The following is a 26,112-nucleotide window of genomic DNA, read 5'->3' as shown; positions in this document are numbered from 1 at the left end:
ACGAGTCTCAAATCACAACTTTGAGTCAGGTCTAAAGTCTTTTAAATGTGAGTCCAAGTTGAGTCTCGAAGTGACTGGAAATGCAACTTTAGTGCGACTTGAGTCCTCATCTCTGACATGTAGGCTGTGTTTATTAGACTTAAGTGCATTTAATTTCCCCCCATAAAGCCTGGAAGTGTAATGTGTAACACAGTAGTAGATCTCAGCTGCATTACTGACGTGATGTTCAGACAGTGACTGTATTATGAAGATTGATGCCAGGCACAGTTTCCCATTTATGGTTCCACTTGCTCATATATTGAAAGAATTGTTCAACATATTTCCAAACTGCCTCTTCCAGTGAGGGCGTTCAAACACACCTCCTTGCGCACGAGGAAGATATTCCAACCAGCACAGCAATTAATATGCTAAGTGGTGCAAAGCTTTACAATGTCACTTTTCATTTACATCTCCAGCAGTGTTTATATCTTTCACTCGTGTGTCAGTCTCAGTGCTGGGTAAACACCTCTCTCTGACAGCTGCTACACACCTACACTCCCATGCTCTCTTTCTGCTACTTGTTTACCAACTGGTGACGTGTGTGTGTGTGTGTGTGTGTGTGTGTGTGTGTGTGTGTGTGTGTGTGTGAAGGGGGGGGGGATTGACAGCAGAGACAAGGGTGACCACCTCAGAGTGCCCATCACTCAGCACACATGTATTTACCCAGTCAGGTGCTCACACACACACAAAAGGTAAGCTCCTGTATCAGAAAAGGCACCAGGTGAACACTTTGGTTCCCTCACAGAGGCGCTGTTTGTGAAGAGGTGGGTCACAGATGACCACCTCAAAGCCCCCATCACTTCACACAGCTTTGCACACACAGAAACTTTTACAAGCAGAGGGTTTTTCCTCTTTAAAATGAAACACACACCCCTGTGGCAAACTGGCCTTTCAACGTGCACACTCCCAGCTGGGAAAACACAGCCAACTGTGTGTGTCACCACCAACCTAGTCAGCAGCAGCAGAGCCTTGCAGAGTAGTTGATGGAGAATTTGCCTTTTTCTGCAAAGTCATTAGCAGCTTTTTAGTGAATAAAGGAACCAGTTGTGCTGTTAATGTCAGAAGAAAGCACATAAAGGTAAAAGATTCTCTTCTCAACCCATAAATAGACAATATGCAGCACACCTGGAAACATCTTTGTTCTGCAAGACAGACAATGATGTACACCTGCATCACATTACATCTATCATAGCTGTGGTTTGAGGAATGACAACCCTGCAGCGAATCTTTGGTCAATTTTCTTCTTATGCGTGATAAAAATATTCAGGCAGGACCAAAAATGCTTCATTTTGTTATGAATTGTTATTAAAAAAAAATAAACTAGTAAAAAGTGGGTGTATACCCCTTTCCTTCCTCAATGTCACCAGTAAAGTTGAAGGCTGTTAATGGACAGCATGTGTAGAGCCATATCAGTGTAACACGCTGCACCCTGTTCTTCTTGCCTTCCTCTTGGCAGGTGTGATCCAAGTCCTGATTATTGCCGTCTGATGTATCTGAGCTTGCCTGGATCTGATCATTCAGTCAGTAAAATATCCTTGTCACACATGTTTGCTATCTTTGAAGAAAGAATCTGTTCCAAACGTTGAACATTCGTTCTACCCTTTGCATAATAAATCACAGTCAATTCCATTGTATTCATCTGCCACTCTGAAACAACACCTGACCAATCTAAAGAAAAAGCCCCAACAGTACACATCAAGTCTACATTGTGGTTAAGGAAACTGAATGCTCATCTGTTTTATATTTAGGTAGATTTCTGTGTGATGCAGAACTGAAATAATGTCAGATTGTTTTATCTGCCTTGTTTAGATGGATATAATGCATTGATTTCTATGCTGTATAGACATAATATAGCTCTGAGTAGGTGTGACAATTGCCTTAAATTATAGATTTGAGTTATTTAGAGATGGAGTTGCAGTTTCGGAACAAGTATAAATCACACTGAAATAAAGTCTTTCAGACATGTCCATCTTTCTCCTCGTTGCAGAAACCCTTTTGAGCTTTGTGGACGACATCCTGTCTGGGGCCAGGTCTCCTTGTGTGATGTTGGGGGACATCCCCAACCTTCTATCCTCATCCATCAGCATGATAATTCGCTGTCTGGAGCCTGACACGACATACATGTATGTTTGCCATTTTAAACCAGATGAATCATTTTAATGTATTTATGTGAATTGATATGTATTTGCATGGTTTACAAACACAAATTCTCTCATTTAGGATGATTCAATGTTGCGTGATTTAATATTATATTTGATTTTGTTCTGGTACAAGATTCATGTCTGCGTAATCTGTGGAAACGAATGATGTGTGATGGAAACTGCCACGCTCACCAGGACTTTGCTCAAAATAATAATAATAATTGACATGACGTGCCTTGACCTTAGCAATCTACCACTGACCAAACAAGGCTATGTTGTTGTACATTATTCTCTCTATTTGGAAATACCGAAAAAGGCTGTAAGCATACTAAAAACATATGTTGCTTGCTGTTAATGGACACTGTTGTCACACAATGCAGTTTACAAAGGAAGTGGAGGAGTTTCTTACAGCTGGAAATAATTACAACCCTATAGGGACATGGAAAATAAATGAAAAAAAAAAAAAAGTTAGAAAAAAAATTAAGTTTTTATTCCACTTGGAGTTTATTTGTTAATGTCATTTCAAGATGGAAGTTTTATTTATGCCCTCAGTGCCCACTTTTATCTTGTGGACTTAAAACAGTTATTCTTGTGTACAAACTGCAGGACTGTAAATAGTCAAATATAACACTGATAATAAATTTGTTGAAAGGTAAAGCTTATTTGCTTCAAATAGTGAGAACAACCGACTGTTACCTGTAACCAGCAATACTTGCTTGTATTTCTTTACAGTCATTGCTAATGTTAGTGCACAGTAGCAAAATGCTATAGCTGGCTAAATACATCTGTACTAATATATTTGGCTATTTTACCCTCTTTTTTTTTTTTTTTTTTTGCTGTTTTGTGTTTATTATTGTGCCAGTAACTATTGAGTACATCTTGGAAAGTAAAAAAAAAAAAAAATAATAATAATAATGTTGCTCTCCAGGAGCTAGCTTGTTTGTTGCAATGGTTTTTACTGAAAGCAACAGTCACGTTATTTACAGAAATTTTAAAAACTAAACTTTTCCAACAAAGATCAGTTTATAAAAGAAATAATTCAACTGTATATCTATACTGTGGGTGCATATGTTGTGCTGTATAAGGAGGCTTAACAATTTGATGCCCGGATCAAGGATGGATGCTAAGCCACACACACATTTTAGAGAAGAAGGACAAAGTTAGAAGCAAAACTGGGGAGAAGGGGGATTTAAAAAAAAAAAAGAGCTAAATACATTTTGGAGATTAAAAAATTCAAATAAAGCATGATTACAAGTGAAGCACAAAATTTAGAAAAATAAAAAAAGAGCAAGAAGCTGAGAGATGGAACACACCCATAGTATGATGGATGTGGCCTGAATGAGCAGCCAGACACGCTCTTTAAATTCCAACATTGGGGAGATTCCTGCTCTCTCTACAGATCATTTATTTCCCCAGGTCAAAGCCTTGTATCTCCCTCAGGGCAGTACACACTATAATTTCTATGCAGATAGATCACAAATAGATCAGGATCAGAATGGTGTCTTGCTTAGAGAAAATACATTATGTGGACAGAAATAAGTACATGCTGTTATCAGAAAGCATGACAGAGAGCATACTCTAGCAGCATGAGTTCTGTCTTGAAGGACATGTTGGAAAATTTCACATGATCCAAGTCTGTTTTTAATTTCTAAATTGAATGAAACAGTACCTAGAGTTTCAGGATGATGATTAAAATGATACAGATTTTTAGGCTGGCTGCAAGTTAAGGTTTGACCACCAAGTGGAGATATCAATTCACTCACAGTTTAAAGACTGCACAGAAGAAAATACGTTCATCTTGTACAATAGATGTCCCTACTGATAATCCAGCCCCCCCATCCCAGACAGAGAGGATCTCCGTGTCATTAAAAGTTGCAGAAAAGGTATCAGCTGTTGTGCATTTGTGCAGCATGTTCATCAAAATGCAGTCAGCAAATCAGCATAACAGGGTTTGGTTTTATAAAGGATTTCTCCTTTAAAAACAGAACAGTAGATTTTATTAAAATTGCTATGTGTTTGTTTTTGTGTCCCTTCAGGTTTCGACTGTGGGCAGTAGACAATACAGGACGCCGCTCCAGTCCCAGTGAGGTCACCATCAAAACTCCATGTCCAACTGTGGATGACGTCAAAGCACAGGGTGAGGAAAGAGAAACAGACTGAAGTCAGTTCTGCTCACAGATATGAGTTTCATATTATAGCATGTATGTGCTAAAGGCAGACTGGGAATAAAACAAAGCTTATTTTTTACAAGATGATAAGGTCTGTCAGTTATTTTAAAGTAAAAAAATCATGAAATTTTGTGAATTTCCTTATGATGTCAGAGGAATTTATTAACAAACATTTGCTCGATCTGTTCAGAACAGCGTTTCAAAAACTCCCAAACTAGATGTCAAATGAGTTCATTGAGTGGGTTATAATAATCACAAGCTGCTAGTTTTCCTCTCTGGAGCAAGACTCTTTATGGTTATTGTATGATACAAATTCCATTAGGATACTGACTGTTAAAATTGTCCTTCATTGTCAAAAAAGTTGAAATCTTTGGTTACCCTCAGCAGTACTGAGAGCTCCATAGCAAATATGTTACTGTGGATCCGGCTTCTGATTTGAATCAGCTTTTACAAAAATGCACTGTTCAGTGATGTGTGATCCCACTGGGCTTACACTGTTAATCTTAATGCCTGGAAATGTATGAATGGTGTGAAATGCAATACTTCCAATGTACTGGCTCTGTTTTGAGCTGACTTTATTATCACCCAGAAGAGGGGGACAAGTTCCTAACCTGACGACCCATGAAAAGCTCATTTCTCAATTGGAAAAAAAGATCCCGAACCTCTTTTTTTGCTGTGATTTATTAGTTTTAAAATGGTACTGGTGTAACGATATGCATGTAAAATGACATCTGCCTTAGTCATCTGGATGTGGGGAGTGTGTAGAATTAAAAGGGAAGAACAAATTAATGAAAACACTGAGAAAGGCGCAAAAAAAAAAAAAAATACTGTGAAGAAAGTTTTCATTGACTGGTCATGTTGATCTGTCTTGGAGTCCTGTACATACCTGACTTGCACAAGCACAGATTTGAAAATATCCTCTGAATGAAATGCAAATAAACCCATTCTGCATGATAAGATTAAATGTAGGCCAAAACAAAACCTTTTTTTATTCAGATTATGGATGTAGCCTTAGGGTTTTCTGGAAAACGTGGTTGAATCATCAGTGTTAACCAAAACCTGCCAGCCTCTGACGGAGACAGAAATATGAAATAAATGCCATAAAGGAGCTTAAAGCCTCTATGCAGTTATTGCCTCTTCCCTTATGTTCCTCCATATTAAAGGATATTTCAAATCAAGCTTGAAAGAGCAGGACATGTCACCAAATGGTCCAATCACAATGTGAAAAGCAAAATAAAACCTGATTTAGGGTGCTTGCATGAACACTTAATGAACCACTAGATGTTAATTAATAAAACAAGAGAGCTGACGAAGGCTGTCATAAATTTAGTCATTAAATGAAAATGTTAATTTCATAGACTCCAAGGTAATTGATGAAGGTCTTGCAAGGCAACATCTGTCAAATCAAGTAATATAATAAGCAATATTACTAAGAAATTTTAGGGCAAAATGTGTTACCAAGTGCCACAAAACGGACAGGACTGAAAAATGGAACAAACTCAAACAGCTAAAATCTTTCAAATGATGCTGGCTCCAGATTTAATCTGTCCTAACTTTACAACAGACAAGTGTTCATAGCTAACTAACCAGTTATTTGTATCTAAATTTATAGTCATAATATTGTTTGGGGGTCTTTGCCATAACCACTACCCAATGTATGGGTTTGGTGTCCTCTGGTTGTCAGGTGATCTGGTTCCTACCATTTCAGTAAGTCATGGTTCACAGTTGCAGAGTGGAAGGAAGAACAGCAGCAGCCCTCTTACTCTGCGTTCTGTCAGCTGAAACTAAAAGGAGTAGAAAAAAAAAAAAAAAAAAAAAAAAATTTTTTGTTTCAATACTGTTTTGTTAAACTGCTTAACCTTAAGAAATAGGCTTGTTTGTGAATGTTACACAAAACGGACGTTTACCAACGTACAAATAAGATCTTGTGTCATTACTGGGAAATTGAAATATACATTTTTAACAATCTTCATGCTGACCTCTGATATCTCCGTTTACCTTTCAGAAATTGCAGATAAGATCTATAATCTGTTTAATGGCTACACTAGTGGTAAAGAGCAGCAGACAGCCTACAACACACTTATGGACCTGGGAGCTCCCACGTTGCACCGTGTGCTTTACCACTACAACCAGCGCTACGAGACCTTTGGAGAATTCACCTGGAGGTGTGAAGATGAGCTTGGTCCAAGGTACAGTTATCTGGTTCCTTTTTCTGGTCACTTTCTTACTTTCCTTTTTTTTTTTATTTAAAAAAAAAAAAAAAAAAAAAAAAAAAAAAAAAAGATTTCAGGGAAATTTTCTAAGCTTTTAAAAGAAGGCAAAGCACTAAAGTAGTCACTATTTGAGTCCATTTTGATTGGTTGGATACCTAATTAGTGAGGTAAATGACAAACAATGGGACTGTTAGACAAATGAAGCTGAGTATGTATATGAGCAATGGCCACATTTCGGATGCGATCAGACCATTGCATTCCTTCCAGCAAATTGATCATCAACTTCAGCTTGATCGCAAATCTTTCAACAATATACAAATCCCTGTAGGTCTGACCTAAGTCAGACCATTGCAGAATACCAAAAGAATGAGCCATCTTAATAATGTGTAGACTGTGTTCACTGTAATCAGTCTCGGAAACTGCAGAAATATGTGTATGTGTGTGATTTCCATTCATGAGTCGCCCTCCCACCAACAAAGTGCAGTCTGTCTAACTGAATTTGTGCAACTGACGCAGACATCTTCGAACAATAACAGTGCAGCCTGGCTGCAAGATTAAAGAAGAGTGGTGACTAGGCAAAAGTCTGGGTTGGATCACAGTTCAGTGTGAACTCCACTTTAATATGCAAATTCAGCAGAAAGTCTTTCCAAAATTTTAAATGAAAATAGCGCCCCCCCAATGAATTCAAACCTCTACAAAACCCAGATATTGATTTAACCATTAGTAGTTCCCAAAAAAAATAAAAAAATATCACACAGATGGCTGATTGGGACTTTGATTTCATTTAGAAATGTTCCATTTGTCACCTTTCCACTGAATGGATCATCCTGACAGTCATTCATCAACCTTCAGTGTAATCTAATTACTTTTACTGGACAAGTATTCCTCACAATCAAAAAAGTGGATTACATATATTTATTTTTATTCTAATTATCACCAAATCACATGAAAACACTAATCAATAATTAACTGGTTCTACAGTCAGATGTGGTTGTGTGTTTATCCATAACTGTGTACATTTTTTAAAAAGGCATCAACTTTTCATGGCTTCCTTGAAGTTAGTACATTCAAAAGCAAATTGGAAATCAGAATCTTCAACTTGAGCTCTTAATCAACTTCCTCCAGCTCACCCAATGCAGGTTAAAATTCAAGAGCCGATTCTTTGTAACAAACAGGAAGGTACAACTTTAGTTGGAGAAAGCCAAAACTTCAGCCTGTCCTGCTCAGCTCTGCAAGCAAGTGCGGGACTTTTGATGGACACACCATACAGCCAAACACAATCCAGTTCAGAACAGAGGCGTATGATTACTTGAAAGAAACAAAGGAAGCAGACACTCGCATAACAGCAAGTGTAGTGGTACAAGCCTGGTATGCAGGGAGACAGAGACAGATGAGGGCAAAGGGTATAAATGCAAGGGTGTTAGGGAAGAAAGGAAGAAATTAACCAACACTGAAAATCTGGCTGTATTTCAATTATATTGGAGATGGCAAAGCTGAGTTTAAATTTTTGCTAGATGGTTTGCAACAGATTATTTTCAGCCTGTTTGCAAACCAACAAGCAATTATTTTTTTTCAGCTTTTGCAGTTTGAATATTGTCATGAAATATAAATTTGTGTTATCTGAGCTATTCACAGAAGGTAACCACCAATGTTACAAATGTATTTATTTACTATAGACAATGTCATATCTATGAAATATAAGGGCATTAAGGGTAGCAGGGTTTGAGTGTTTGGTGGGTAACCCTCTACTACCCTTCAAAACAGAGTAGGTTCCAGCAGCTACAACTCATCTGTGTTGATTGGTTGGTCACTGGTATTAGTTCATCTCCTCTGTGGTAAAAGTCATGTTACAAACATACCTTCAGGTGGTTGGATCTCAGTCATAGTGGCTCACTCAGAGTTCAGCGCTGTATGACTCCTGTTTTGTTTCTCCATGTGAGGGACCGAGGCCGAGTTTTTTTTTTTTTTTTTTAAAGAAAGTCTGACATTTTACAAAAAAAAAAAAATACAAATTCCTAAATAAACGTTCTGGGCCCATAAAAGAGGTCAAATAAACAGAACATCAACATAAGGAACTGAAGACTAACTGACCAAACAAACTGACACACAAGGGAAACTATATACACTGGCTGATCAGACCATTTTTGACACAAGAGGGAAATACATAACATAACTATCTTCAGCTAACTTAAACTTAACTAATTCACAACAGAACTTAAACAATTTAGACTCATAACTCATTTGGGAAACAGAAATCTAAATTCTACATAAAGAACAAACAAAGTAATACAAAATAGAAAATCTAAACCCCTCTTCTTCTGTCCTGTTGTGAGATGGATGAGTCTAATTAGGCTGCAGCCTCGTCAAAGGAGATCCACCTCAGCTGGGGCTCTTAGCAGGCTTGGGCCTCCCACACAGCAACTTCCCCAGGAACTGGTAACTCAAAGAAAATGCATATTAACTGAAAATAAACCAAATTAACAAGGTGACAAGAATGAGTCAACTAAAAGTTTGCACCCAATTAGTTAACCGCCCTGCCAAACTTGCTAAGAAAAATGTGAAATGTAAAAGAAATGGTAAATGTTACAAATAAAATGTGTATTGAATTAACTGAAATGAAGAAAAAGGTTACCATCACACTCCATGATGATCAGATTCCACTCAGATTTTCCAAAGTGTTGCCTTTAGTTGATTATAAAAAGGAGAAAAATTCCTTAAACTGGTTCAGACGTAGAGTGACTTAACCTTCTGACATAATTATTTCACAACTCACAACCAGGAAAGCCCCCATTCCCCCTGACAAACTACAAATAACTACCCATTAAGTAAAAGTGTTGCCCAGTGTTTTCTAAACAGAGCCATGTGTCTGATATAAAAAATACTAATAAACAACAGCCTTTGGTGCATGCTTCAGCTTTAACAGGTGAAACTGATTAGCCAAGGCTCCCTTAATTCTGTGTGTTTCTCTGTGGGTTCCCCCGCCCTAAATGAAAGTTGTTTTTTTTAATAGGGACCATGCTGGAAAGAGTTGATGTAATTGCGGGAGTTGCTTCTGAAGTGTTCCATTAAAATACACTTAGATTAACAACCCCCCAATTAAGTTTAAGGGAGGGGTGATTACTGTTAATAAAGGCACCTCAGAGGTGGAAAAGCAGCAGAGAAGTGCATTCAAGGTGAAGCCTGGCAACAGGGGTAGGAAGTATAAACATGTTTTGTTTAGTCAAGTCATCAAATGGACATTAGACTTTCCTATGAGTCTAGTTTTGTGTGCAGAAAGACTTTTGTAAACGTGAGCCGTCTGCAGGCAAGCAGAGAGGTCAACGGACCTACAGCTCCACCGCCGCCTGTTTCTGTGTGCTGACAACTTCCCCACGTCGTCAAGCACTTCATGTCTCTGACATTATTTGACCGCAGGGAAAAACAAATGCAGCAGAAAAATGGTTGGATCTAAGCCAGGACAAAAATACTTCTGATATCATTTTTAGCAAACCAAAATAATGGCGTCCAGTGTTGATGTTGGCCCGGTTCTGCAAAAGCTACGAAGATCAGCTTGATTATTGTCACTCAGCGGAACCAAGGCTGACGGTAAAAGTGGCCGGAGCACACATCTCATTGGGGTTAAAGACTTTTTTGTTGTTCTAGTTAACTCCAACCGAAATTATCAATCAAGGGCTTTATAAAATTATTTCTAAACATACTTTCCTTGACTTTGTCTTATTTTAATTTTTCTTTCTCTTGATTTGTCTGCTTTTTTTAGCATCCCACATCACTCAATGCACACCTTCTCCCCCCATCACTCAAGTGGTAGAGCATTTCTTTTAAATACAAAACAGAAGTCAGCAATGTTTCCTCTTTTAATTATGTTTATTATTATATAAACAGGATTAAAGTTGAGGTTCTTTGAATGATGCTTAGAATAAAAGATTTAAAATAGATGTGAATTGATGTAAAAATGTATGTTATTCAATCAAAGGTCTTTTAAAGCTTTTGAAAAAGAGGATTACTATTGTCCTAAAGAAAGAGAGAAGACACCATGAAACTTCAACCACGTCACTCTAATAAAAGCAAATAACTGAGACAGAATAGATGCATCATGATTGTCATCAGTTCTTGTTTTATGCCAGAAATTAACTGACTTATGTGGTGAAGTCCTGTGATTCACCTTCATGGTCACAATTCAAATCGAGCATGCTGACAATAACTTTGCTAGAGCTTCCTCTACGGGTTCTGACCTCCTGACCAAAGTTTTCTCCACCTTTCTCTCTGGACTAAAACATGGAGCTTTGCAAATAAGCAAAGTCCACCTTGACCTCCAATCTGTGTATTTTTGGAGACTTGGCACATTAATTTTAAGCAACGATGGCTATCTGAGGTGTCTTCGAGTTTAAGAAAAGCTAGAAATAATTGACCACTCAACCTCAAAATACAGTAGTATGCATGTCATCTATGCACATGGTTTATTTAAAAATCCCTACCATGGATCTTTGTCAACATGCAATATTGTTTTTGTCTACTGACTTGCTCATTGTAGAAAGCCATTGCTCCAACTGGACTTAAAGAACTCCAAAGACAAATGAGCAAATTGCAATGCTGTCAGTACTGAGCAATATTGTAATTTAATGGATATGTCACATGACGGTGCAGTTTAAAAGACTACATTGCTGTATGTCTAGTATTTCAGTCTTCTAGTTCAAAAGCTATGTAATTGGAAGCTCTACGCTATTGATGTGCGATACCAATGATTTTCTTTATGATCCGATACCAAGTAAAATACAAGTCAGTATCGGCGATACCGATACTTTGTACAGAAACTTGATGTGTTTGGAAAATCACTTTTAAAGCGTCCTACGCTGAGGGGAAAGGAAATGGTAGTTATATTTTCATAGAATACTTTGTGACTCAAACTGAAATTACCAGTAAAATGCATAAATAAACATATAAATGCCACAATAATTGCATGTTTGTCAACGCCTACATATTAAAATGTTTTCTTAACTATCAGTCTAAACAAATAAGAGGGATTGATGTTATTTTCTATCCTATTAAATATTTTTCATTCATATTTTTCTTTTTAAAAACACTACAATGGCTGTTTTACTGAATATTTGATAACACCTAGCCTCTGCAGCATTCTTACTCACTAAATCTAGGCCTGTTAAATTTGATGTGAGCTGATCTCAGGGACACATTTCACTCGAAGCTGAACTCATACAAAAATTTATTGCAGCATTTTCTTATTTCATAACCATATTATATGCTGTACATAACAAAACAGAATGCAATAGTCTAGAACGAGGAGAACTCCTGTTGTTTGAATATCAGCACAAAAACCTGAACCAAGCAGACAGCTGAAAGTGACAAAATGTAGTGTCAGTTGTACACAGCTCCTCATTTTCTCCCTCTGAGTAGTGATTAGTACCTGTCTGCAGCATCAAGGGACTCTAAGAGTGATGCATCTCGCCCTTGCAGCACCTGTCCCTCTTATTTCCTCCTCTCTTCATCGTAATTTAATTATATGCTGCGTTATAGTTGACTATCAGGTGTTTCTGTCTTCCCACACACATCATACATCACGCTGGTGATGTTCAGCTCCACGAATGACGTGACTGCTATGGCCTGAGTGAGTGATGCACCCCTCCACTGTGCCATTTCACATATGACTTGGCAGGCAGAAGAAAATGTAGTTCCTGCCAACTGGGTATAACTTTAAGAAGATCCTGATATTATTGTTACTTTCCACTGTATTCCAGTTAGTAATAGACTGCATTTATACCCCAAATCAGTAAAATATTGATATTCTAACGTGAAAACTGATTCTAGAACATAAAAAGCTGGTATCGGTAGTATTGATGTTTTGTTATCAATCTGCACATCACTACTCTATACCTGTTGAAGCCAGCTTCTGATCTGGCTGATAATAAGCTGGTGTTGGTAAGTGAGCAGCCACTGGTGGCAACTGATCACCGATGACTCATTTGGCCAGAAACTCAAGCATACTGTAACCCAGCTACCCACTGGATCATCTATAGGGCTACTCAGTTTAGTATTACGAGGGCCGCAATTCAGCAGGTTTTCCATGTATCCCTGCTTCAACACACCTGACTCACTGTACAGAACTCGATTGGTTATTAGATCAATTTAATTTGATTAGGACCAAAAAGAGTAGCCATGATCTATAGAGAATGCAACGGTAGTTCGCACCATGTTGAATGCTGGGATGGGAGTGTCGTCTTGTAAGGATAGCTCTTCTGTTACCTATGCTATCTAACTGTTGCTGTTGGGTAGTTAGAGAGAAGATGGACCTTACTGGAAGGAACTGATTCACACCAGTGCATAAAAGACCTGCTATTTACTCTAGAGATGTGACATTCATGAACGAATCAATTCTTTTGAACCACTCTTTTAAATGAACGATGGGAACCGATTCACAGCTGTGAGCCGTTCATTTGTGAGCCATTCTTTTTATATAGAAATTTTTGACACTGCCTTCATCAAATTAAGTCAAACTTTATTTATAAAGAGCTTTTCATGCCATAGGCAAAACAAAGTTCTTTGCATAATTAAAAACATAAGAATAAAAACACTCAATGAAATCTTTTACACAGTCACACGCACACACGTATATACACACATATGCCAAACCGCTGTTAGAACCGCTGCTTCATTTACGGAGGCAATAGCTCCTCCTATCCAGACATAATTTTTTAAACAATTCAAAATATTTCGATAGATCTCAGAAAAGTGCTGCACACTAAAATGCCTCTTAATCTAACAAAACTGAGAAGATCTGGTAAAAATCACCCTAACAATCATCTTTATCTGGCATCCAGCAATAACCCTATATCAGGGGTGTCAAACTCCAGTCCTCGAGGGCCGGCATCCCGCAGGTTTTCATCATTTCTCTGATTTAACACACCTGATTGAAATGAATGGGTTATTGTAAAGAAGTTGACAAGAAGCTGTTGGATCCATTTGATTTTATTCAGGTGTGTTAGATCAGGAAAACAATGAAAACCTGTAGGATACCGGCCCTTGCGGACCGGAGTTTGACACCCCTGCCCTATATGGAGTCATTTAACTTTTTAGCCTAAAAACATGGGGGAAAAAACTCAAATAATATTAGAGAAATGTAAAAGGAAAAAAAGTTCTTAGAGTCCTCTTTAACTCACTTAACTACTCACTGTAAGAAAATTTAGACCAGGGTGGTCAAACTTTGCATGTCGCTCTAACTGGCACCAAATTAGTGGAGGTTATTTCTTTTAAATATCCTCTTGGTTTACCAAACAGTCTTCTTTAAGTAGTTTTTCTTTGTGGTTTGCTTTTAAATCCCCATTTTTTTGCCACTGTGAAAGAATATACCTCTCTCATCCAAACTCATCTGTGGTACTGCTGCCAGTAAACAGAACTGTGACCACATATACACACACATGCACTCACAGTTTCATCTTGAGCTCAACTGTTATAAGAAGAGTTCCACAGTTTTCCTGTCACAAACAATGAGGACAGAATAAACTAGATTTTCATTAGCTAGTCAAAATATAGATAACAAGAGCAGTTCAGGCTCTGACTCAATGTAAACTCCTATCAGCCAAATAAGCAATATCTGGAGACAAATGAAGGAACAAATGTGGCTTTATCTTCCTTGTGGCATCAGATATTCAGATGTGCTGCTTTTTTACAAACATATCGAATCTCACTGACGAGACTGTTTGGCATCCTACGTAGGACGACTCTGTTGCCTTTTTCAGGCAATATCGCGTGATGTTTTAACTCAAACCATAAACTCTCAGCAAGACTGTCTCTCCAAGGCTCGACACTTCTCCCCCTGAGGTCCAGACCTTGTCATCGCCAGGGGAGTACCCATCATTTAAGGCACGCCACTTGGCTGTTGACTTAGAAATGCTTGCTGTTTTGGCTGGACTCAAAGAAAATCCTCAATCTTGGCCATTTAAGCCCAAACTGTGTCCCTGGTTGGACTCTGTGCCCTTTGATGAACTGAAAACTATAAATTCTTTTTTCTGATTTTCTTTCTCTTTTCAGTTGACAGTCTGTCTAATCAGAGGAATGCTTGTGATAATATGTATTGTTATGGTTGGAATTTCTCTCAGGAAATCATAATCATAATCACAGCAGGCTGTTTACTTTGCTCTCTGACTTTATATAGTTGAGTAAAGGACAAAAATACACACAGTTAATACAGAAAGGCCTTCTAGCTGTTAGTCCAGCAGTGATTTATTGGTTTCCTGCATAACTAGAAAGTGAACAGCGATGCATAAATATTTATATACTTAATATAAAATTCTAATGAAAATATTCCATTATACATATTGTTATGAGTTTACTTAACCATTAAAAATGCATCATTCCTGTCACCCAGGGTGATTCAGGGTACTATTTCCACTGTTTCCCTGCACTTGCATTGCTTTTAAAATGCGAGGCATTACCACGTATTCTATTAAGAGTTGTTTGTGTTTCTCAGTATCTCCCAGAAAGGAAATTTAGTGAAGCTCTAAAATAAAAACCTAATGTTTCAACCAAGCGGCGACATCGGCTGGTAAAAAGTGAAGTCTATGCGCAAGTGAAAAAAATTTCACTTCACCCCTCATCCACTAGGGGCTGGCCCCCAAAACAGAGCAAATCCTCATAGACTCCCATGTTAAAAAGACCAAATTCACAGCAGAAATAAACATGTTTAAAGCCTGGTACAAAAATCTATTTTAGGATTAATAGGTCAAGTTTACCTTCATGACAACTGTGAGGGGGGTGAATTTTTTTCTAACTCACCCTTTTGGATGTTATTTAATCTTTAAATTCAGCGTAATTAGGGGTGTGTCCTTTTGATTGACAGGTATCCAATATCCACGGCCGGAAGGGAGAGTGTAGCACAAATGCGGTTTGTGCGCCTTAGCTTTAGCCCACCTACCTTCAATAGCCGGTAAGCTACTGTTAGATCCGAGTTGGCTTGGTTAGCTCTTAGCTACAGGCAGCTCGGAGTTTAATAGACGTCAATCATTCACCCCCACGCCCACAGGCCCCCTCTCAGCTCTGCCACTTTGCCCATTTTTGTACTTTCCAGGAGCGACGGCAGGCGTTTATGCTGCCAAGATGGCGATGGTAGGAACCGCCCAACGAGCTTCACTTTTGCTGTTCAGAAAGCTACAGGTGATGTCACGGAGGCTCCGTCCATCTTTTATAAATAGTCTATGGTTTGAACCTTAATTCAGCAGACCCACGCCTAATGGACTTGACACATGGGAGGCAACGTTGCTCCTTCTCCATTAATTTTCTATAGAATTTTCACGATCAGACGAAAATAGCTACCCTCCTGCAGCCAAGCGACAGGCGACATTCAGCATGTGAAATGTTGCGCTTGATCACGTAGACGTGCACACGGGGGTTGCAACATGAAACAAGAAAATAGAAAAATACTCAATATTTGTCACTGTCGCATGGCACTGCAACCAACCAGCAAGGGTTTCTGTGATGGCTATAACTACATCCACAGAGTATAAGGTGGTAACCCCACCACGCCAACACATTTCAGTTGTGTTAGTTTATGAGTTAATACTATTTTCTTTACTTATTTGGTTAACTTGGTTAAAGTGCTTTAGTTCTTTCTGTTTGGTTGGGTTTTGTTCATTTGACCTTTTTTAAGGGCCCGAGATGTTTTGTGAGTATTATTTGTGGGTGAATAAAACCTGTTCCTTTTGAAGCCACCTGTGTTCTTCGTCAGCTCGGTCCGTGACAGTTTCATTGACTGACCAATGAGCTGAGAGCAGGGTAGACAGCATTGTACCAGCCTTGAGGTCCGCCTTCAAATGATGAAATTCACGATGCTGCTTCCTTGTTTGTAAAATAGGATGAAGGCAGGTTTGTCATTCTCTTTTGTAAAATACAGTCAACAGCAAGATTTCTGTCAATTTGAGCAAAATCTTCTTACTTTTCTTCCATCATGCCTTTTCTGTCACAGACTGCTTTGATAATGTCAAAATTCCCTCCAGTAAAAGCGATCTAAGAACGCGATGCGCTAAACTGCTGTCATCGCTGCTGTCTGTCACGTCCCGTGTGTTTGGTTTCACCATGGTGGTGATGAGTTTCACCTGTAGCCAACTGTGTGTCAAGCCCATAAAGATTATTATTTGAAGTGTTTTTTGTGACCAATTTTATTGTTTAAAAAAATACAAAAAAATTTAAAATTGATTTCAGAAACACAAAGAAAAAGAGAGATGAAGGAAAACCAGGAAAGCTTATGTATTACACAAGTATCACTGCTGATCAGCAGATTCCTTAGTAATAGGCGAGGGTGCAGCTTTTCTCTTACTCAAACTCAAAAACATCTGTGTTGATTGGTTGCTCAGGTCATTGATCATTGGTATTAGTGACCAATACCAATGACCTGTTCACTTCAAGTGAACCAAATGCAGTAAATGGACTACAGTTTATGTGTCAGATATGGAGTTGCCCTACATGAAACAACAGAAAAGCAAGTTTTCTTGTTTGTCGTTTTTCTTGTGTTCATTTTCTGTAATTCGTGACGCAGCACTTTTTGGGTGGTTGTGAAAATGATCTTGCATTTGGATGTTTTCTTTAAACAAAGCTAAAGGAAATCCTTTCCAGAGTCCTGATGCGTGGGTTTTTTGGGTTGTTTTTCTTCTTAAGTCGTGTTCACAGTCACCAACACAGCAGAAAAGATTAAACAGTGATTTGCTTGAATGCAGATGGATGGGATTTGCTGCCAAAGTTGCTGACGTAGACAACAAGCCTTCAAACTCTCTATGACAAATATTAGTAAACATTTCAAATAAGTTTTAGAGGCCCTCTTAGATCCACTTGGTCCCCAGTAACTGAGTTAATTTGCAGCCACTCATTATGAGCTCAGATGACGTTTGAATCCTAATCATCGCTCTGATTTTTATCTTTTCTACTTAACTGAATTTCAAACTTCTGAAATGCAGTTGGAGTAAAAAGTTGTGTTTTGACTTTTCAACCATCTGCTTGTTGATTGATACATCATGTCACTACTGTTGTTTTCCTTAGTGTGTTTGGAACCAGTTTGTTTAATAATGTGGGATCTAGTCAGTTCAAGTCTGTCCCCAAGTGTCTCACAAAGAACTGTTTTCTCATTTAACGATTTTTTTTCTTTTGGTCTGACACAGTTACAGCTATTTTTATGCAGCCCTTTCTACTTTGTGTGACAGTAAGAGTATTTCTATGGACATGAAGATTGCAGGATGTGCCTGCACATACATTTCGTCTGCGCTACATGCTCACATGTGCGTAGTGAAAACCACACAATCATTTGGAATTTGTGTGCTCTTTCGGGCCACTTGCATTGTGTCATGGAGAATATTTCCCAATCTTACACATGAGCAATGATTTATGGTGACAAGCTATTTGGAACATTCCTCAGCCTTCCTGAAAAATGAAAGCATAACAAACCGCAATCTTTTTTTCTTTATTTAAAGCAAATAAGTATCCTGATTTCCTCAGACCACTAAAATCTGCAGCAAAATATTGAAAACAAAGAGGTTTCAGAAGCACGATATGAATGACACTAGGAAGGCAGACTACCTGTACAATACAGGGGTTCTTGTCTACTGATAGGCCACCAAGTCGCAATGATTGTCTTCTTAGTTTTTTGTACACAGGAGTGTGAAGATGAACCCAGCCCATTAAAAATCTCTGAATATTTCATCATATTCCAAAAACAACTTAATTAGATACACAAAAGTACTTTTTAAATAAATTTGAATCTAAAATTATTTAGAAATTTGACATTTCAGCAATGATGAAGTTTTTTTTTTTTCTTTTTTTTTTTTACTAATTTGAATAAAAGTTTCCAGTGCTTTTGCAGAAATAACATGAACACATACCAGTAAATATGATGTGCTATACATTTCCTGCACTAATGTGGAGAAGAAATGCAGTAGATCCACAGGCCACAGTTTTGTATTATTACAGTGTTAAATCAGCTCAAAACATGGCAGAACTGCAGCTTATCAGCAGCATCAATAGTGGAAAAAGACCTGTGGGTTATCATCTGAGTGAGTGTTTGACAAGCGGATAGTAACTAGAACATACCAGCTGCAGATAAAAAACATCTTTTCTTGCTTGTTTCTCATAGTTACTTTCATCCTTGGCCAAAGTTCAGATCCAGATCCGAAGCAGATTGTGCAGCACTTATTACATTATGTAGATTTGTTTTATATTAAATTTCTATTGCTTAAACTACCTCCTTTATAACGTATACATGACTGAGTAAGGGCTGTAAGATGATATCGTGTATGTCTAGTGGTGAAACGTAGCCAAAATACTTCTCAATAGATTTTTTTAGTGAACAAAATATTATTTTTGGTTTGTGAATTGTATGTGTAACAGCATGAAGCCCATATTGCAACTGTGAGACCACACAGTTGCCTTTCTGTGTGTGTCTGTTTTTACTATGATAATAAGGCCAAAACTTGACTGGATGCAAACCTATGGGAATTACATTTAAAGTTAAGGACTCCAATTTTATTCCCATGAACACAGAGGGATTTTTGAAGGTTTAAGTTTGTATTTAGGGTCAGAGATAAGATTAGGTTATAGTTACGTTTAGGGGCTAGTAGCAAGTGGCAAAGAAGCAATACGTGTTACAGTAAATTCTAAAGTATTGTGTATCAATGGGCTGGTTGGCTGAATAGATCAATGGTTTATTTAATTGTTCGTGAATTCAGTTTTTCGTCTTGCTTTACAGTCAGTTACAGAACAAGCGTTTCATTCATTGTACACCCAGCCACACAAGTATACATAGAGACACACATAAAAAGACCCCAGCTCATTTTCTCTCTCAAAAGCTGTTCAGACCAAATAAAACTAGCATTTCTTGCCTTGTGTGCTGATAAAGTTTTTAAAAGAAAGTACACTGCTCAAAAAAATGAAGGGAACACTAAAATAACACATCCTAGATCTAAATTAATGAAATATTCTTATTAAACACTTTGTTCTTTACATAAAACATTCATAGCTGAATGTGCTGACAAAAAAAAATCCCTAAAACAAGTCAAAAAGAGGCTCAGTAGTGTGTGTGGCCTCTATGTGCCTGTATGGCCTCCCTACAATGCCTGGGCATGCTCCTGATGAGGTGGTCTCCTGAGGGATCTCCTCCCAGACCTGGACTAAAGCATCCGCCAACTCCTGGACAGTCTGTGGTGCAACATAGTGGATGGAGCGAGATATGATGTCCCAGATGTGCTCTATTGGATTCAGGTCTGGGGAACGGGCGGGCCAGTCCATAGCATCAATGCCTTCGTCTTGCAGGAACTGCTGACACACTCCAGCCACATGAGGTCTAGCATTGTCTTGAATTAGGAGGAACGCAGGGCCAACCGCACCAGCATGAGGTCTCACAAGGGTCTGAGGATCTCATCTCTGTACCTAATGGCAGTCAGGCTACCTCTGGCAAGCACATGGAGGGATGTGCTGCCCCTCTCTGGCAAATGCCAAACGTCCTGCGCAGTGTTGGGCTGTAAGCGCAACCCCCACCTGTGGACGTCGGGCCCTCATATCATCCTCATGGAGTCTGTTTCTGACTGTTTGAGCAGACACATGCACATTTGTGGCCTGCTGGAGGTCATTTTGCAGGGCTCTGGCAGTGCTCCTCCTGTTCCTCCTTGCAAAAAGGCGGAGGTAGCGGTCCTGCTGCTGGGTTGTTGCCCTCTTACGGCCTCCTCCATGCCTCCTGATGTAGTGGCCTGTCTCCTGGTAGTGGTCTCTGGACACTACGCTGACAGACACAGCAAACCTTCTTGCCACAGCTCGCATTGATGTGCCATCCTGGATGAGCTGCACTACCTGAGCCACTTGTGTGGGTTATAGACACCGTCTCATGCTACCACTAGAGTGAAAGCACCGCCAGCATTCAAGAGTCACCAAAACATCAGCCAGAAAGTATAGGAACTGAGAAGTGGTCTGTGGTCACCACCTGCTGAACCACTCCGTTATTGGGGGTGTCTTGCTAATTGCCTATAATTTCCACCTGTTGTCTATTCCATTAGCACAACAGCATATAAAATTGATTGTCAATCAGTGTTGCTTCCTAAGTGGACAGTTTGATTTCACAGAAGTGTGATTGACTTTGATTTACACTGTGTTATTTAAGTGTTCCCTCTATTTTTTGAGCAGTGTATTAGCTGCAGCCTTTAATGTGCATTTGATGAATTTACCCTACATATCTTGGCATATTGTACACAGGGGTGTAGAGATGAAGAGATGAGCAAACAGAAACTTGAATCCCTGTACAGTTGGTGGTTTTATGAATATACACATACTCATTCACTTTCAACATATCAGGGATAATGTGGAGTTATCAGCACACAAGTAGTGTACCAGAAATCACGTGTAATCATCAGCAATTGTTGTAGTCACCACTGAGGATCAACCCCATTGTTTTTCCAGCCATCATCTCATATTTTAATAGGATGTTGTTGTTGTAATTTGAATTTTTCCTTCAATATATCATCACAGCATTGTCAGGTTTTTGGGAAAAGTTTCACTGAGTGTCTACATTGGTTATTCACTTGCAAATGATGAAAAAATAGTTGGAGTTATAGACAGGTAAAATCACTCTTAGTGACTTTTCATCACTTGTCATTTGAGAATTGATTATGAAGTGTGGTTGCTCTGATGTTTCATCAATAAGTGTAATACCCCAACATCCAGCAGACTTGTGGCTTTGCAGAGTGGCGACACTGTGCTGTAGAAGCCCTGCTTTGGCTGAAGAATGAGCAAAAACTGTGTGAGGAATGAATGACATCTTCGTCTGCTGCCATTTTCCAACTTTAGACAAACACTTGACGAAGTTTCACTGCAAGGGCCAATCATGCTGTACCAGACTTAATGGTTATTTATTGCACGCAGAGTCCCTATGAGATGTCTTTATATGAACTCAGTGCATTGCATTACCGGTAGAGATGATTTTTCAGCTGGCCTGGTTTGGCCAAAGGATGTGTTCAAGCATTTCATAGTCTGCTGTGCCTCTCCGCGGTATTAGAGCTGTTTTCTTTCACAGGACCAGCTCTTCCTTTGCCATGGCCATTCATGTCTTTATTCATTCATTTTCCACTGTTTAACTGTCATCAATCCTGCTCAGATCTTCAGCAGCCATTGTGTGCCTTGGGTCAAAGTCAGAATGTGTCGGTAACAGTGCACCTTACCCTGAGAGCTGTTCAGACAAGCAGTGGTGGACGAGCTGGTATTAGGTTCTGACTGATGTCATTTTGAAACAACAGCAGAGCCAGTGTGTGATTAATGGAGCACAGAATGTCCACTATATCTCATGGCATCAACACGGAGATTGAGCTTTCCTTTAGCAGTTTGGCAGCAATGTTTCCCATAATTCTCTGCATTTCCTGGTTGCTAACTGGTTGCATCACCTCTGTGGTATTAGCTGTTTTGTAAAAGCTTTCAAATTAACCAGGATGGAGTACTGGGTGCCACTGGGATCAGAATTCAGTGTTGTGTAGAAGAACTTTGTTAAAAACATATTTTGGTTAATGGGTCATTGTGAAGAAGTTGTCAAGAAGCTATTGGATCAATTTGATTTGATTTAGGTGTGTTGGAGCAGAGAAACAACTAAAACCTGCAGGATAGCGGCCTTCAAGGCCCGGAGTTTGACAACCCTGATCTAACGGATTCATGTTTAAAGGAAGTAACCTTCTTGATGAGGGCGGTGCCCTATATTACCAACCACCACTGGTAAAATATCCGACCTTTTCACAAAAGTAATGACTCTGCCAAGGAGGGACTAATCACCATGGTAACAAAGATAATAAAGTTTTATGAGCGTAAATATGCGCCAAAAAGCACAAACTTGCAGATTTGATTCTTATTTCTTTGTGTGATTTTAACAGTCAGAACCTCCTCAATTCAATGCAGCCTAAAAAAAATTGTGCCTGTTTCACATATTTCTAAGAAGCGAGGTTGATTTAGGAAATTTGTGTAAAAGATTTATTTTGGGACAAATGAGTGGGTAACAGATTATTTCCATAGCAGCAGTTTGAACATGAAATATTGAGTGAACACAGGTGGTACTGATCACATTAATTACAGCTCTGCTCAGAGCCCTTGTTAGTATCATTAGTACCACCTGAGTGTACCTACAGCTTTCTGTCATAAATGGTCTCCACAGCAACCAGTATAGCTTTACTACCTGTATCAGTTTGCTAATGAAAATGTCATAGAGGAATGCTACTACTTATTAGTCCTCGAAGCATTTACAAACTTTTTTGCCATCTATTTGCTGAGAAATATTAAAGTATTTTACACAGAAAACTTTTCAGATTTCAGCTGATTTTCGGCCTGTGGTGATCCAAAACTCCACGAGAGCACTTGTCAGCTTTGCAGGGCTAATATTGCATCGGTCAGATTGCATAAAAAAGTTTAAAAGTTTAAAAACTGCCTCTCGGTCAGTCTAACCTCTACAACAGACTGAAACTGGAGGAATCTTCAGCTTAACCTGTTGCAGAAAAAACACTTTTATTTCTGTGGAAGTTCAAATAAATGATAAAGTCCATACAGGAGGAAATGTTGTTACATGTATGCCTGGACAAAAAAAACAACTTTGCGTGTGTATCATTAAAGTAGCTGAAATCCTACACAAACACACTTAAATCTCCCCATCATGTTTGTTCCAACAGGAAGGCCGGCCTCATCCTCTCCCAGTTAGATGAACTCTCTCCCTGGTGTAAGGGTCTCCTTCAGGAGCCGAAGATCGGACTTCGCAGGATGTCCCTCAAGTTCCTCTCCTGCCGTTACACTGACACCAAGGTCTTTGGGCTCAACTGGTCGGCCATGGGGCCGGACGTACACAAGGCCTGTGACGAGCAGATGCTCACTGTCATGTATAACGACTACGGCGAGCCCAAGGAGCTCTAAAGGTTTGGGTTTGAAGAGATTTAATTATACACCCAGAAGAAGAAGAAAAAAAAACAGGTTTTACATGCATTTCTATAATGTGGCGTTTATGGTCATATATTTAAATGCCACACATTATTTAAAAAGTCATTTAGTCTGTTTACCATTTACTACAGTAATGGCTTCAGAACTAATTTATAATTAGCATTAACATTAATAACAATGACTTGTGGTGCCTGGTCGTCTCTCGGATTAAAATGTGTATTAATCTGCACCTCTTTGTTGTACTTTGAGCTGTTTTAAGTTAACTCCTTCCTTTCAGTGGAGGCTAAACCGTAAATAAAATCTTGTGACATTTAACTCTAGATTAACGCTTACAGCCGCTCTTTCATGGCCTGGCCCCGGTCTCATTCTTCATTCCTGTGTAAGACAGCAATGTAGCTTTTAGATAGATTTTACCTTCATTATCTTTTGATGAACATTACTGGGAGTCTTCTCATGTGAAACAACTACATGTAACATGGGATCTAACTGTTTTATGAGCAACTAAAGCCAATGTGTGTCTTTCATTTGAATCTTATTAGTAGTTGTGAAATATTGAGGCAGGACTGGACTATCCTAAAAGACATGAAAATCAAACGTGGATATAAAACATTATTATCTTGAAAGAGTTTTTTTGTTTGTTTGTTTTTGACAACCAAGCACAACTCCAGTCCTGAAGACTTCTTTTTCTCTTATTTGATCCTCATCTGAGTGAATGCCATGACTGGCATTTACTCATCATTGGGGGGGAAAAAAAGTTTTCTTTATATTGTTTCTGCATTTATTTGTGACAGAAGTAGTGACAGTAGTGATTAAACGGGCGGATCTGGGACATAAAAGATTTCAGATCAGCTTCTTTTTGTGCCTGTTTGAATCTCAACTGAGTTCTAAATTTATTTTTTGTTACATAAAGCTGCTCCTGGTGGTGAGTGATGGCAACTGTAAGCAGGGTTCTACATCATTACAAGATTATTATTTAAATAGATATTTATGAATATTTTACGGGTTAGCAGCTTATTTATAACAACTTACTGCAGCACACCCAGCAGGTGTGCAGCCCTGGGAAGTTCTCATGTTTGCTGATGACTTGCATGAAAAAATGCAGGTTTTAAGTGGTCACCTCTGTACTGTTTTGGATAAAGTGAGTCTCACCAGCTGGAAAGAATGGACAAATATTTTTTATTTATTTAAACTTGTTAAAAATTAGATTACGTGCAAAATACTGTACATAAATAAAAAAAACAACACTTTTTTTAAACCAGCTTTATGTGTCTGTGGAGAGGATACATTTTGAGCAGATGGATCATTCTTTTAGCAAATAATTCCACTCAAACAGGCAGCACAAGGGTCGGTAGTGGGATTCTTGTTATTGCTGAAATGCTGGCTTTAACATTATGTCACTTGGGGGAAAAAAAAGACTTGGAATTACATTTAAAACATGCCACAGTTGTTATTTTATAACATTTTTAAGCAAAACTGTATAATTCCTACTTTTACAACTTGTACGATCACCTTCCAGGATAAATTTGTCCTTATTTGCATGTCAGTGATTTCTGGTCAATATTTTATTTTAAAGCTTTTTTTGGGGGGGGGGGGGGGGACGCAGTTGACAAGCTTATATCATCTTCAGTTAGTATTATAGATCTCAAAGAAATGCTGTACATAGTGTCATGATAACGTTTTAGCAATTTAACCTACTGAATGTAGTGTATTCAGAAATGAAGTTGCTGTGAAAAATCATTGTGTCCAATAAAACCTGCCATGTTCTTTATCATTTCAAAGTTTTCATGAAAGGGAGGCACTGAATGCTTTTACATGGTAATCCTGGACTGAAGCTGCAGTATAACAGCAACTTAACGTTTTCATTAGGTTACTTCTTCTGACGTATATCTACAATGTGTTTATTAAAAGTATATTTCTGCTTTTGTTTGACTTAATTTGTCAGATTTTTGTGTTATTTTATCTATTTGAAGTGGCCATGTTGGCAATTGATGTCAAAGAAATGCAGATGTATTTTCTTTCCTCATATGTTAATACTAAAATAAATGCTTGTAGATTTTTGTATAGGCAGCAAAGTATTACATAACATTATAGTGTTTTAATTCTGTATATTAAAATGTACAACTGGTGTATTTTACATTTCTCTGTGCTTTATTAGATGCAGTATTGTGCTGTTATATCTGCCGTGTATTGTAGTTCTTACAGGTTGATGAACTAGTTTCCAGTCTTATTGTAAACAGTCTGACTGATTTTAAGATGCAGTTTGTTGATTTTTTTGTCTAAAGGGAGACTAAAAAAGAAGAGGATGAAGGCAACAAGACAGAGACCTGTTATACCGTTGAGAATGATTAGTAAAAAAATATCTGCATGATATACTGTCTATAATATGCTGTATGTGGCATCGTAAACTCAACTTTTTCACTTTGATCTTTGCTACTTCTGAGGATAATAAAGAGCATATTATGAAAAAATGCTTGTTTAGAACTTTTTCAGTGCCTACTAATGAGGTTTTAACTCTTTTGTTGTGTGCACTAATTGCTTGTCAGTGCTCTTGGATTGCTAAATGTGAGCTTTCAACAATATTTATGGTTTTGTGTTACTGTAAAGGTTGCTGTG

General features: G+C 38.4%; 1 protein-coding gene across 3 annotated transcripts in view; it reads left to right on the top strand.

Moving 5' to 3' along the window:
* The window catches only part of astn1 (astrotactin 1), a 400,574-nt gene extending 376,331 nt beyond the window's left edge, over positions 1-24,243 (top strand). For all 3 annotated transcript variants that reach the window (XM_041992000.1, XM_041991999.1, XM_041992001.1), the window contains 4 exons: positions 2,027-2,162; positions 4,217-4,317; positions 6,354-6,537; positions 23,238-24,243. In XM_041992000.1, the coding sequence (XP_041847934.1) occupies positions 2,027-2,162; positions 4,217-4,317; positions 6,354-6,537; positions 23,238-23,475 (659 nt within the window). In that variant the 3' untranslated portion in view covers positions 23,476-24,243. The remainder of the gene's footprint in view (positions 1-2,026; positions 2,163-4,216; positions 4,318-6,353; positions 6,538-23,237) is intronic.
* Positions 24,244-26,112: the final 1,869 nt, after the last annotated feature.

This window comes from Melanotaenia boesemani, chromosome 8 (assembly GCF_017639745.1).
Source record: "Melanotaenia boesemani isolate fMelBoe1 chromosome 8, fMelBoe1.pri, whole genome shotgun sequence".
NCBI lineage: Eukaryota > Metazoa > Chordata > Actinopteri > Atheriniformes > Melanotaeniidae > Melanotaenia > Melanotaenia boesemani.
This window is presented reverse-complemented; position numbering and strand designations above follow the sequence as displayed.